The 14425-nt window shown below is 43.5% G+C and overlaps 1 protein-coding gene across 1 annotated transcript; it reads right to left on the bottom strand.

Annotated features, from left to right (window-relative positions):
• Positions 1 to 10801: 10801 nt before the first annotated feature.
• LOC137376616 (endonuclease domain-containing 1 protein-like) lies at positions 10802 to 14019 on the bottom strand. Its single transcript, XM_068045503.1, has 2 exons — positions 13390 to 14019; positions 10802 to 11700 (listed from the first exon to the last, which is right to left on the bottom strand). The coding sequence occupies exons 1-2, from the start codon at positions 13687 to 13689 to the stop codon at positions 10813 to 10815; spliced, it is 1188 nt and encodes a 395-aa protein (XP_067901604.1). The 5' UTR covers positions 13690 to 14019; the 3' UTR covers positions 10802 to 10812.
• Between the last annotated feature and the right edge of the window lie 406 nt (positions 14020 to 14425).

The raw sequence follows: 14425 nt of genomic DNA, 5'->3' as shown, positions 1-14425 counted from the left end.
TCATAAGATAAACCCCTCATCCCTGGAATCAATCTAGTGAACCTCCTCTGAACTGCCTCCAATGCAACTACATCCCTCCTCAAGTAAGGGGACCAAAACTGTACGCAATATTCTAGCTGCGGTCTCACTAATGCCTTGTACAGTTGCAGCAGCACTTCCCTACTTTTATACTCTATTCCATGAGCAATAAATGCCAAAATTCCACTTGCCTTCCTTATTACCTGCTGTACCTGCAAACTAGTTTTCTGCGATTCATGCACGAGGACACCCTCTGCACCGAAGCACTCTGAAGTTTCTCTCCAGTGCAGCGCCACCTAGTGGTTGCATTGTCAGCAAATGCAGCCTTTATTGAATTAGTGAGCACTCCCATTGTCTCCCAGTTCCGAAGAAGGGTCACTGACCCGAAACGTTAACTCTGCTTCTCTTTCCACAGATGCTGCCAGACCTGCTGAGTGAATCCAGCATTTCTTGTTTTTGTTTCAGATTTCCAGCATCCGCAGTATTTTGCTTTTATCCCATTGTCTCTCTATTCAACTGTCTTTCAGAATGCAAATGTGCAACCATGTTTTCAGCTGTTCAGCTCTGGTGTTCTTTTAAACAAGTTATGTGCAATGTCCAGTGAAAAAAAGGTTCAACTAGTGTCCCATATCACAAAAGTAATAAGTTTCCATTTGACAGGTGTGGTTTCCGTCACAAGAGACTTTTAGCTAAAATTGAAGCTCATGGAATCGAAGGCAAATTATTGCACCAGTGGAAATTGGTGTTGCGCCCTCAGCACCCACCCCCCCACCCAGTCCTTCTCATGATTAGCTTTATGAGATGGTACATGGGAACAAGAGTCGATCATTCAGCTTAGAGGTGTGCAAAGGAAACCCGACGCGAGCCCGAATTCCAGACCCGGAAGTCCGACCCGACCCGACCCGAACCCGACACATGTCGTCAGGACCCGTCGGGGTCGGGTGGCAGGCCTTTACATCAGTACATGAGTAAAGGCCTGCTCCCCGACCCGACCCCGATGGGATCCGACGGCATGTGTCGGGTTCGGTTCGGGTCAGATCGGGCTTCCGGCTCCAGCATTCCGAATTGGGTCGGGTTTTCTTTGCACACCTCTACTTCAGCTTCTCGAGCCCATTTCACCATTCAGTTAGATCATGGCTGATCTGTACTGTAACTCCATTTACCCACATTGAATCCTTACCCCTTAATGCCCTTGCCTAACAAAAATCTAACTATCTCAGTTTTAAAGTTTTCAATTGACCCTCCAGCCTCAACAAACTTTTGGGACAGTGAGTTCCAGAATTCTACCCCCTTTGGCTGAACAAGTGCTTCCTGACATCGCCCTTGAACAGTGTTTCTTCATCAGCACAAAATATTCTTCCTCATGAACAACCTCCACCTGCCACTACAAGGGTGAAACCAAATTGCCAATGGAGAAACCAGGATTCCACCAGAATTGAAAACAACTTTGATTAGGCAGTGCTACACTTGGATTTGGCATTTACCTTGAATGTGATAGGAAGGGAAGGATTTCCACAATTATGAGATCTTGGGAATGAGTAGAATATGAGATAGTGACCCTTGTCCTCCATACAGGGAGAATGCAGAAAGTAGGAAGTGAATGGTGGATCTGAGCTTAGGGGCAGTAAGAACATTCAGCTGTGCTGTGACCATTCCTGCATCGATAAGTAGAAAGAGGCAAGAAAGATTTTGACAGAGAGACGGCCATATGGCAAGTTATTCCTTCTATCCTGTTCAGCGGTAAACAGAGATATTGTAAAAGCCTTCCCTGATATGAAAGCAATGTTAAGATCTTGGATGGATTTGACTATTTAAAGAATTAAGAGTTGTAGAAGGGGATCCCAAGATAAGCTTCCGACCCCACATATTTGCACCATGACTAAGACTGCCTATTTCCACCTCTGTAACATCGCCCGACTTCTCCTCTGTCTCGGCTCATCTGCTACTGAAACCTTAATTCATGCCTTCATTACCTCTAGATTTGACTATTTCAATGCACTCCTGGCAGGTCTCCCACATTCTACCCTCTGTAAATTCAAGGTCACCCAAAACTCTGCTGTCTGTGTCGTAACTCACACCAAGTCCTGTTCACCTATGACCCCTGTGCTCACTGACCTACATTGGCTCCCGGTCAAGCAACATCTTGATTTTAAAATTCTCATCCTTGTTTTCAAATCCCTCCATGGCCTCGCCCCTCCCTATCTCTCTAATCTTTCAAATCCCTCCAGCCCCACAACCCTCTTGAGGTATCTGCGCTCATCTAATTCTGGCCTCTTGAGCATCCCCAATTTTAATCGCTCCACCATTGGTGGCCATGTCTTCAGTTGCCTAGGCCCCAGGCTCTGGAATACCATCCCTAAACCTCTCTGTCTCTCTACCTCGCTTTCCTCCTTTAAGACACTCCTTAAAACCTACATCTTTGACCAAGCTTTTTTCATCTGACGTTGTATCTCCTTAAGTGCCTCTGTGTCTTGTTTGGTTTTATAATGCTCCGGTGAAGTGCTTTGAGACATTTTATTATATTAAAGGTGCTTTATAAATATAAGTTGTTGTTGTTTAATACAAAAGAGGAAAGTATTCTTGGAGATAAACTTTGAACATATGAACATACGAATTAGGAGCAGGAGTAGGCCACTCGACCCTTTGAGCCTGCTCCGCCATTCAATAAGTTCATGGCTGAACTGATTACTCCACATTTCCACCTACCCCCGATAACCTTTCACCCCCTTGCTTATCAAGAATCTATCTACCTCTGCCTTAAAAATATTCAAAGACTCTACTTCCACTGCCTTTTGAGGAAGAGAATTCCAAAGACTCATGACCCTCTGAGAGAAAAATTTTCTCCTCATCTCTGTCTTCAATGGGCGACCCCTTATTTTTAAACAGTGACCCCTAGTTCTAGATTCTCCCACAAGGGGAAACATCCTTTCCATATCCACCCTGTCAAGACCCCTCAGGATCTTATATGTTTCAACCAAGTCACCTCTTACCCTTCTAAATTCCAACGGATACAAGCCTAGCCTGTCCAATCTTTCCTCGTAAGACAGCCCGCCCATTCTAGGTATTAGTCTAGTAAACCTTCTCTGTACTGCCTCCAAAGCATTTACATCCTTCCTTAAATAAGACCAGTACTGTACACACTACTCCAGATGTGGTCTCACCAATGCCCTCTATAGCTGAAGCATAACCTCCCTACTTTTGTATTCAATTCCCCTCGCGATAAAAGACAACATTCTATTAGCTTTCCTAATTACGTGCTGTACCTGCATACTAACCTTTTGCGATTCATGCACTAGGACACCCAGATCGCTCTGCATCTCAGAGCTCTGCAATCTCTCGCCATTTAGATAATATGCTTCTTTTTTATTTTTCCTGTCAAAGTGGACAATTTCCCACTTTCCCACATTATACTCCATTTGCCAGGTCTTTGCCCACTCACTTAACCTATCTATATCCCTTTGTAGCCCCGTTATGTCCTCTTCACCACAACTTACTTTCCTACCTATCTTTGTGTCATCAGCAAATTAGCAACCATATCTTTGGTCCCTTCATCTAAATTGTAAAAAGTTGAGGCCCCAGCACATATCCCTGTGGCACACCACTCATTACATCATGCCAACCAGAAAATGACCGATTTATGCTGACTCTCCATTTCCTGTTAGCTAGCCAATCTTCTATCCTTGCCAATATGTTACCCCCCACACCATGAGCTTTTATTTTCTGCAATAACCTTTGATGTGGCACATTATCAAATGTCTTCTGGAGATCTAAGTACAATACATCCACCGGTTCCCCTTCATCCACAGCACATGTAACTCCCTCAAAGAATTCCAATAAACTTGTTAAACATGATTTCCCTTTCACAAATCCATGTTGACTCTGCCTGATTACCTTGAAGTTTTCTAAATGCCCTGCTATAATGTTTTTAATAATAGCTTCTAATGTTTTCCTAAGACAGATGTTAAGCTAACTGGTCTGTAGTTTCTTGCTTTCTGTCTCCCTTCCTTTTTGACTAAAGGAGTGACATTCACAATTTTCCAATCTAACAGAGGCTTCCCCGAATCTAGGGAAGTTTGGAAAATTAAAACTAACTCATCAACTATCTCACTAGCCACTTCTTTTAACACCCTTGGATGAAGTCCATCAGGACCTGGGGACTTGTCAGCCCGCAGCTCCAACAATTTGTTCAGTACCACTTCCCTGGTGATTGTAATTTTCTTGAGTTCCTCCCTTCCTTCCATTTCCTGACTTACAGCTAATACTGGGATGTTACTTGTATCCTCAATAGTGAAGACCGATACAAAATATCTGTTCAATTCATCTGCCATCTCCTTATTATCCATTATTAATTCCCCAGATTCACTTTCTTTTGGACCAATGCTCACTTTGTTAACTCTTCTTTTTTAAATATCTATTGAAACTCTTACTATCTGTCTTTATGTTTCCAGCTAGCTTTCTCTTGTACTCTAATTTTACCTTCCTTATTAATCTTCTAGTCATTCTTTGCTGTTTTTTTTATTTTCTGTCCAAGCTCTCATCTTTTTGCAATTATAGGCTTTTTCTTTAAGTTTGATGCTATCTTTAACTGTTTTAGTTAACCACGGATAGCAGCTCCCACCCTTGGAATTTTTCTTTCTCGTTGTAATGTATCTATTCTGTGTATTCTGAAATGTCCCCTTAAATGTCTGCCACTGCATCTCTATTGACCTATCCCTTAACCTGATTTACCAGTTCACTTTAGCTAGTGGAGAAGATGTGGGAAATCCATTTGAGATGGGGAAAGAAAATAAAGGCAAGAATTCCAATTAATGAAGAAGAACTAAGTAGAACTATAAAAGACAGGAAGTAGTTAGACTTTTAAATAAGACATAAAATGAGCAGGAACTATAATATTTATTTTTGATTATTGAATACTTTATCACAATGCATTGAAATAACTTATGAACCACAAGTTGATCAAGATTAAAACCAGTTAGGAATCTTATACTGTTTTGTACTGGAGTATTTCAATCAAGATTAGTTTGTGAACATAAAATACTGATTTTATACAACATCCCACAAACCAAAATTTTACATGATCATTTTTTTCAATTAACAACAATAATTTTTTATTTTTTTATTTTATTTATTTAGAGGTACAGCACTGAAACAGGCCCTTCGGCCCACCGAGTCTGTGCCGACCATCAACCACCCATTTATACTAATCCTACACTAATCCCATATTCCTACCACATCCCCACCTGTCCCTCTATTCCCCTACCACCTACCTATACTAGGGGCAATTTATAATGGCCAATTCATCTATCAACCTGCAAGTCTGTGTGGGTGGCATGAGCAGCTGTTCACAAATACAGGTGATATTCTTTCAAAACCTTTGAGATAAAAGCACTGGAACATGCCGATGCACCCAAGCACATACACATACACACTCATATACACACATACCTGTGCACATGTGTACACAATTAACTGAGATGACAAACTCTACATGGAGCCATTTAACTTGTTAAAACCATGATTACTGGAAAAAGGCTTTGACTTTCTGCACTAAACACAGAACGGTTTTATGAATGAGGTTTGCTCTCATACTGACTTTACCAAGATCCATCCGTGCTGATGTCCTTGCTTCTCCCCACCAGCACACATTGGCCCTTCTAAGTGGTCCTTTCCAAGCTGAGATTCATTCCCTCTGGATACTGATCTACAGCATATAACACACTTGCTCTGCCGACTGTAATCTTTGTATAATAACATTGTCTTGATACTGATAGATTCATAATATACTTGCCATGGACTGCTTTGTTTGGAAATGTTTGGCACTTTGGGGGTGAAATTGCTCTTCATGTTGATCTGTGAAATGGGGCCATAGTAAACCGGCACCTGACACTGAAGTCACTGGGGAAGAAGATTGAGCACAGTGTAAAGTGGCTTACGATTCACTGTGAATCACTTTCCCGCTACTGGTGAAGATCAATTTAAGTGACATTGGGTGCTTTGCTTCCCTCCGGAATATCTTCCGTTTTCCATGAACCCAGATTAAGTGAGAGGTCTCACTCCCATATTAGTTTTAAGTTTCAGGCCCCTGAACTGATGGACAAATTCATGATGCATTTGCTCTCCGAACCATCGTCATCAATGGTACATTTCCAGAAGAAATAGATCCAACAAAGTTAGCAGATGAAATTCAATGTCAGTGTGAGCTGGTAAAAATAACAGCAGTAACAATACTTTGAATGGAAGTAGGTTTGTGCGGTGGACAAGCAGAGAGATTTGGGAGGTACAGGTTCATAGCACATCACAGGTAGCATGTCAGACTGTTAAGGCTGTTAAACAAAAAGCTAATGGAATCTAGGATTTACCACAACAAATATAGAGTATGAAAATCAAGAGGTAATGGCGAGCCTATATTAAACCTTGAAAAGACTTCACTTAGTGTACCATGTTGAGTATTGGGTGCCACACTATAGCAAGGATATTGAGGCTTGGAATGGTTGCAATGGATCATGACTACAATTTTGTGCAGTATCAGTAAATACAAATACAAAGAAAGATTCAAAACATTGGGGTGTTTTACATTATAGCAATTTCAAGGAAATGTAGATCCTAGTCTTCCCAAGCAGTCCAGAATGAAACCTTCCAAAATCCAAGACAATCCTGCAGTCAGTTTGCCAAAATAGCCCTTCTCTGCTCACAGGAGCCTGGGACAGTATGGAACCAACAGTTAGGGGTGATATGATAGAAGTGATTAAAATTACAAAAGAATATGACAGGGTAGATGAAGCAGACTGTTTCCAGCAGTTGAGGGCTAGACTGAGTGGCCATAGAAACAAGATTATAGGTGAGAAATGTCATTGAATCATAAAATAATACAGCACAGTAGGAGGCCATTTGGCCCATCGAGTCTGCACTGGATGTTTCAAAGAGCAATCCAGTTAGTCCCACTCCCTGGTTCTTTCCCCATTTCCTTGCAATTATTTTTCTCTTTCAAGTATTTCTCCAAATCCCTTTTGAAAGCTACTATTAAATCTGTATCTACCATCCTATCAGGCAGTGCATTCAGAATACTCACCACTCATTGCATTAAAAACTTTTCCTTACGACGCCCCTGATTGTTCTATGTCCTTTGGTTATCAATCTTTCAGCTATTGGAAAGTTTCTCTTTATTTACTCTATCTGAACCCTTCATGGTTTTAAACACCTCTATCGAATCTCCTCTTAGCCTTCTCTGCTCTAAGGAGAACAACCCCAGCTTCTCCTGTCTATCCAAGTAACTGTAATGCTTCATCCAAGGAATCACTCCCGTAAATCCCTTTCTCTATCCTCTCCAAAGTCTTCAAATTTAGAACAGAGAGCAGGAGAAGCTTCTTCGATCTGGTAAGTTATGAGGTTATGGAATTCAATTCCAGGCTTTGTGGCAAAAACAATGTCAACATTCAAGATTAGATTGGTTAACTGGATGGCAGAAACAGGGCTGAAGGGATATGGGCACAGGGAGTCGAGATGTGATTAGGACTATTTGTTCATGTGAAGGGTAAATACCAGCACCAACTGATTGGGCCGAATGGCCTGATTCCAGGTTACAACTTCCATGTATTTCTCTTTATTACCACACATGTGAAGATTACTAAGTATTTACAGCTCAGAACAGGCCAGTCAGTCTATGCCAGTGTTTGAGATCCACACAAGCCTTCTCCCAACCCTCTTCATCGAACCTATCAGCATATCCTTCTATTCCTTTCTCCCTCATGTACTTATCTAACTTCCACTTGAATGCAACTATTCTATTCACCTCAACCTTCACTCCTTGTGATAGTGAATTCCACACTCTAAACACTTACTGATTAAAGAAGCTTCTCCTGAATTCCCCATTAGATTTAATAGTGACTATCTTATATTTATGGTGCCCCTAGTTCTGGTCTTGCCTACAAGTGGAAACACTTCGTTTACCTGAGCAAACATTTTCTTGTAGGTCTCTATCAGGTTCTTTCTTTGGCCTCCTTGTCTCGAGAGACAATGGGTAAGGGCCTAGAGGTGGTCAGTGGATTGTGAAGCAGCGCCTGGAGTGGCTATAAAGGCCAATTCTAGAGTGACAGACTCGTCCACAGGCGCTGCAGATAAAATTGGTTGTCGGGGCTGTTACACAGTTGGCTCTCCCCTTGAGCTTCTGTCTTTTTTCCTGCCAACTGCTAAGTCTCTTCAACTCGCCACTCTTTAGCCCCACCTTTACGGCTGTCTGCCAGCTCTGGCGATCACTGGCAACTGACTCCCACGACTTGTGGTCAATGACACAGGACTTCATGTCGCGTTTGGAGACGTTTTTAAAGCGGAGACATGGAAGGTGGGTGGGTCTGATACTAGTGACGAGCTCACTGTACAATGCGTCCTTGGGGATCCTGCCATCTTCCATGCGGCTCACATGGCCAAGCCATCTCAAGCACCGCTGGCTCAGTAGGGTGTATGTGCTGGGAATGTTGGCCGCCTCGAGGACTTCTGCGTTGGAGATACGGTCCGGCCACCTGATGCCAAGGATTGTCTGGAGGTAGCGAAGATGGAATGAGTTGAGACATCGCTCTTGGCTGACATATGTTGTCCAGGCCTTGCTGCCGTAGAGCATGGTACTGAGGACACAGGCTTGAAACATTCGGACTTTTGTGTTCCGTGTCAGTGCGCCATTTTCCCACACTCTCTTGGCCAGTCTGGACATAGCAGTGGAAGCCTTTCCCATGCGCTTGTTGATTTCTGCATCTAGAGACAGGTTATTGGTGATTGTTGAGCCACTTCCAGAGCGTGGTCACCGATATTGATGGATGGAGCATTTCTGACGTCCTGTCCCATAATGTTCGTTTTCTTGAGGCTGATGGTTAGGCCAAATTCCTTGCAGGAAGCCGCAATCCTGTCCTATCAGGTTACTCCTTAGTCTTTCTAGAGAAAAGAGCCCCAGCTTGTTTAATCTTTCCTGATAGAGCATAACTTAAAAAGGACCTCTATTTTCTCCGGTGATACTAATATTAATACTCATAAAGCCAGCATCCCCTACAGAGATACTGGGAGAAACTATAATACAAGTTCTCACCATAGTTACTGTGATGGCTGTCAAATATTTCTGAGATTACAATTGAAGAATAGCAATACACATAAATACATCCGAAGAAGGGTCACTGACCCGAAACGTTAACTCTGCTTCTCTTTCCACAGATGCTGCCAGACCTGCTGAGTGGTTCCAGCATTTCTTGTTTTTATTACATAAATACAGTACCTGGCACTGAGAAGTGAACTAACACAAAATTATTCATGAAAAGGCTGGTAACCAGACATGTTAAAAGTAAATGGTTATTTACTTCCCTACATCAAACACCAACTCTGGCATATCCAAAGGATTGCTGTACAAGTAGCTTAGTGCCGTATCTACAAATGCACAAAGACCGTCACACATTTCAATTGTGAAAGTGTCAGTTCCTCACCTTCTGTCATTCATTATAGACAATATTTGCCACAAGAAGTCAAGGCAATTCTAGCTGTTGAATTGTGAGGGGAAACCCTCTATAGAGACTGGCAAACCTTCCATAGCGAGAGGACAATCTAATGCAGGTGAAGATCCCGTGACTAGATGTTAACAAGTCCAACATCTACACCCTTAACTGTTGGTTTCGTACTGTCCCAGGCTCCTGTGAGCAGAGAAGGGCTATTTTGGCAAATTGATTGTGGGATTGTCTTGGAATTTGGAAGGTTTCATTCTGGACTGCTTGGGAAGACTAGGATCTACATTTCCTTGAAAGATAATTTCTTTGAGATATTAGGTTGTTTGGTAACAGACTTCCCTGTGTCTCAGGCTAGCTGAGAAACAAATTACAGGGTTGCTGTGGAAAGGAACTCTCGATGGCTTAAACCAGCTGGGATCGCAGGTCTTTCTGAATTGATGAAGAGTTTTTGGCAATTTGCCTCTTGATGCTGTTAAAAATTAAGAGTGTTCCAAGGACTCCTCATAAACAGTGCATGATTCTGTAATGATTAATGTCTTCTGAGAAATGTCACAATCATAAGGTCTCTGCTAATTATTAGCAGCCTACTAACAGCAGATGTGTTCACGGTTACAAGCCCTGGAGAATACAACAGCAGTACTTTGATAATACTGGCAAGAGGATTTGAAAATATAAGTAATGATGTTATGCTCCAGTTATACAGGGCATTGGTGAGACCACATCTTGAATACTGCGTGCAATTTTGATCTCCTTATTTAAGGAAGGATGTGAATGCTTTGGAGGCGGTTCAGAGGAGGTTTACTAGATCGATACCTGGAATGAGTGGGTTGTCTTATGAGAAAAGGTGGGACAGACTGGGCTCGTTTTCACTGGAGTGCAGAACAGTGTGGGGGGACTTGATGTAAGTATATAAGATCCTGAATGGTCTTGACAAGGTGGATGTGGAAAGGATGTTTCCTCTTGTGGGTGAGTCCAGAACTAGAGGGCACTGTTTTAAAATTAGGGGTCGCCCTTTTAGAACAGAGATAAGGAGAATATTTTCTCTCAGAGGGTTGTGCGACTTTGGAACTCTGCCTCAGAAGGTGGTGGAGGCGGGGTCATTGAATAATTTTAAGGTGGAGGTAGATAAATTCTCGTTAGGCAAGGGAATCAAAGATTATCGGGGTGAATGGAACTGTGGAATGCAGGACAGGAACCGATCAGCCATGATATTATTGAATGGTGAAGGAGGCTAGAGGGGCAGAATGGCCTACGTCTGCTCCTAATTCGTTTGTTCATATATTCGTAAGACAGAGGAGACTGGCCCTAACTTCAGTTAGGAGTTGGCAAGGGCAAGGCAACCAGTATTATTGATGAGGATGCTAAGCACATTTACAATGAGAACTCCAACAACTGTGACAACACCGAGGAAAACCGGAATGATGGTCTTGGCAACCTCTACCATGCCGTTTGATACTGCTTGCACCGTGGCTTGACCAGGAACCATGAACTTGTAGTAGATGAATTGGAAGATTCCCACGGCCACGTCATAGCCGAACGGTTGCAATGGGGAACTTCCTGTGTTGTTTACGGGATTGATTATTTTATCTTGAATCAACCCTTCCACTTCTTTGAAGGTTTGTTCTGCATTGCTTTCGCTTGTCCCCTTGCAGCTGTCAAAGATCATGCCCACTTTCAGTTTCTTCTGCAGTTGTCTCACAGTCATGTGTTTTGTGTTTTGTTCTGGTTTCATTTGCTTCATGAATGCAAAGGAAAAGTCACTATTGTATGTCAGTACATCCTGCCCCTCTGATCCCACATTGTCCTTTAGACAGGGATCATTGTTCAGGCCCCTTGGGAAGGTGCAGCAAACAGCCGTCCAGACTAGTCTAGGCACCGAGACCCTATTGTTCATTTTGGGCCCTGTGGGGTTGGCAGCGCCCGTCACGAGATACAGCGACCGGCCGGACTTGTGGCATATACGTGCCAGCTTCTCAGCAATGGCTTCTGCCTCCTGATACCAGTTGACGTTGGCCCCATGCTCCTCAGGGACTGCGTTAGTGAGGGTACATGTGGCTGTGGCGCTGTCCTTCTCATTCAGTGCAAAAGGGTAGAGATGGCCCCGGTCATAGCCCGAGTCCTGGTAGTCCTTATCCGTCGCCTGCTTGTTACTGGAATCTACACTACTGCTTCTCATTTTACCTGGAGCGTTTTGATCATCGATCTGCAATCAATGTAAATTAAAGTGTTAGGAAAATTAAAACTTCACAATGTATTCATTGTAATCAATATACCTAGGCAGGCAGCAAATTTTGAAGATTGTTCTTGAACCAGCCATGATCTCATAGAATGGTGGAAAGGACTGGAGGGGCTGAATGGCCTCCTCCTGTTCCTAATGTTCAAGAGCCACAGCCCAGTGCATGCATTGCCAACCTCACATTGCTTTATTTTTGTTCGAGGGATGTGGGTAACATGGGCAAGGTGGTATTCATTGCCCATCCTGAGTTGCCCATAACAGATAGTGGTGGAGCTGATTCTCCAACAATTGCTTTTACAACTGAATGGCTCAAAAGGTCACATCAGAGGACAGTGCGAGGCTACTGCAAAGACTCGATGTCTCACCTTGATTAGATATGGCAGGTCACTTCCCTAAAGGAAGTTAGTGAACCTGTTGTCTTTTTTGTGACAAAATAACAGCTCTACTCTTTTTTTGTCTCATTAAATGGGAATGCAAATCAAGAAATTAACCCACTCCCCTTCATAATTTCCATTCCAAAACCCTGGAAAATCGTACCCAATTCCCGATATGTCTTCCTGCCAGGCAAACCTCTGTTCCAGGACGGCGAACTTGTTAAATAAGCCTTTGAGACTGCCCCATTGGTTGAGGGCACATCCCATGGGTACACATACCCCTCTGAGACTTATCGCCGTTCTTTCACTGTCGCTGGGTCAAAATCCTGGAACACCCTTCCTAACAGCATTGTGGGTGTACCTACCCCACATGGACTGCAGCGGTTCAAGAAGGCAGCTCACCACCACCTTCTCAAGGGCAATTAGGGATGGGCAATCAATGCTGGTCCTGCCAGCGACACCCACATCCTAAGAATGATTTTAAAAAAGGTCACACTGTAAGTTTAGTGTCAGTGCAAAGTGGTCTCAGCTACACAATGGGGGGGGGGGGGGGGGGGGGGGTAAATTCAGACTCTGTATGTGAGCTGACAACAAAGAGTATTGGAGACTCTCTGATGTACCAGTCTAGTTTCACACTACATGGACATGTAAGTGCTTCATGGGAGTGTTATCAGACAATAGTTCCATAACAAGCCACATGAAGACATAAAAACAAGAAATGCTGGAATCACTCAGCAGGTCTGGCAGCATCTGTGGAAAGAGAAGCAGAGTTAACGTTTCGGGTCAGTGACCCTTCTTCGGAACACATAAAGACATATTGGGCCAAAGGCCAAGAGTATTAAGGAGCATCTTTAAGGAGGAAACAGAGGTTGAGAGGTTTAGGGAGGGAATTCCAGAGATTAGGGCCCAGGCAGCTGAAGGTGTGGCTGCCAATGGTCAGGGTGAAGAAAATGGGAATATACAAGATACACTGCAAAATTTATCCTTAATTTAGAATGAGAATATTCTACCCCTTCTCACTCTATTATGAGATAAAGCAGTGCTAGCAGGTATGTGCAGAGCTCCCTGCTGTACAAAGTTGGTGAGCTGGAATGGAGCCCAGGGTTTTGCATGGCTGCAGAGTTGGCTCAGAGTCAGAAACAGAGTTCTTGCTCGATTATTTTGAAGCAATGCAGCAGACTTCAATCTCCTAAAGTTTCATCTTGTTGTCAGGTCCATGTTTGGTACAACGCACAGTAACACCTCGAACAGATGTACCCAGACTGGTCTGGGGCCTCTTTACCTGGGGTTCATGGAACCAGGGACTGGGTCTGTAACCTTCACTCTCGCCCATGGAGCAGGGATACCTGTAAGCGGAATAGACCGGGATTCTCTGGTCTGTCCTGTACAGGGTCGCATAGTGATAGTGGTTCTTATAGCGCTGGCAGATTCGGAGCCGGTTTCTCATGGAGAATCCCTGCGGTGGGATCTTGTTCTGAAAGAACCAGTTGCATTTATCGAAATCCCGGACCACTTCCCCCTGCACTGTCCCGGGTTGGAGAACTGTCAAGAGCAGGAACAAGCCCATTCTCCCTGTCCCCATATTCAGGCTCGGCTGAAGGATATTCCTCTCCCGGTTGAATAGCGGGTGATCGGTCAGCTTCACTCCGATTGTTCCTGCTCAACCCGTTTGTTCCGGGTTCTCTAAGGCAGCGAATAAGACTTCACTTCCCTTGGGTTTATTTTAGGAAGTTGTTGATGTTTCACGAGGACTGAGGACATGACAAGTTCCCCCGTTCCCCACCTCCAAGACAAGTCAATGAAAGGCCTCAGAGCTGCCTGGAAAGTAGCCTCACCCTCTCTCTGAACTCAAACTGATCTAGATTCTCCACATTGATCCACCGAGACATTCCTTTTCCTTTTCACTCCTGCTCTCAGTCTAATCAGCTATGAAAATGAGTCATAGTCAAATATCTGGTAATGTATGAGCTGGTACCAGAAACTGACCAACCCACTGGTTACTACTGATCAAGAAAGAAGCCATGGAAATAGACCTCGCAATTTTTCACAACCGCGGAACATTTCACAATTCTTTACCAAGTATTTTTTAAGTGTAGTCAATGTTGTGTTATGAAATGAGGCAGCCAGTTTGTGCATAGCAAGCTCCCACAATCTTTTTTTTAAACTGTTGTTGGTTGTGGTATAAATATTGGCCTGGACACCAAGGGGTTAACGCCCCCCCCCCCCCCCTCCCCTCTTCTTCACGTAATATCATGGGATCTTTTACATCCAACTAAGAGGGCTGACCATAGCTTAAAGTCTCATTTAAATCCGACAAT

This window comes from Heterodontus francisci, chromosome 13 (genome assembly GCF_036365525.1).
Source record: "Heterodontus francisci isolate sHetFra1 chromosome 13, sHetFra1.hap1, whole genome shotgun sequence".
Taxonomy (NCBI): Eukaryota; Metazoa; Chordata; class Chondrichthyes; order Heterodontiformes; family Heterodontidae; genus Heterodontus; species Heterodontus francisci.
This window is presented reverse-complemented; position numbering and strand designations above follow the sequence as displayed.

What these genes read in the sequence shown, in the direction of transcription:
- LOC137376616 (XM_068045503.1), bottom strand. Translation starts at nt 13,689, where the DNA reads ATGGGGACAGGGAGAATGGGCTTGTTCCTGCTCTTGACAGTTCTCCAA. An exon ending in CCTGGTTCCATGAACCCCAG is followed by an intron (nt 11,701 to 13,389) that starts GTAAAGAGGCCC and finishes CATTGATTGCAG; the next exon opens with ATCGATGATCAAAACGCTCC.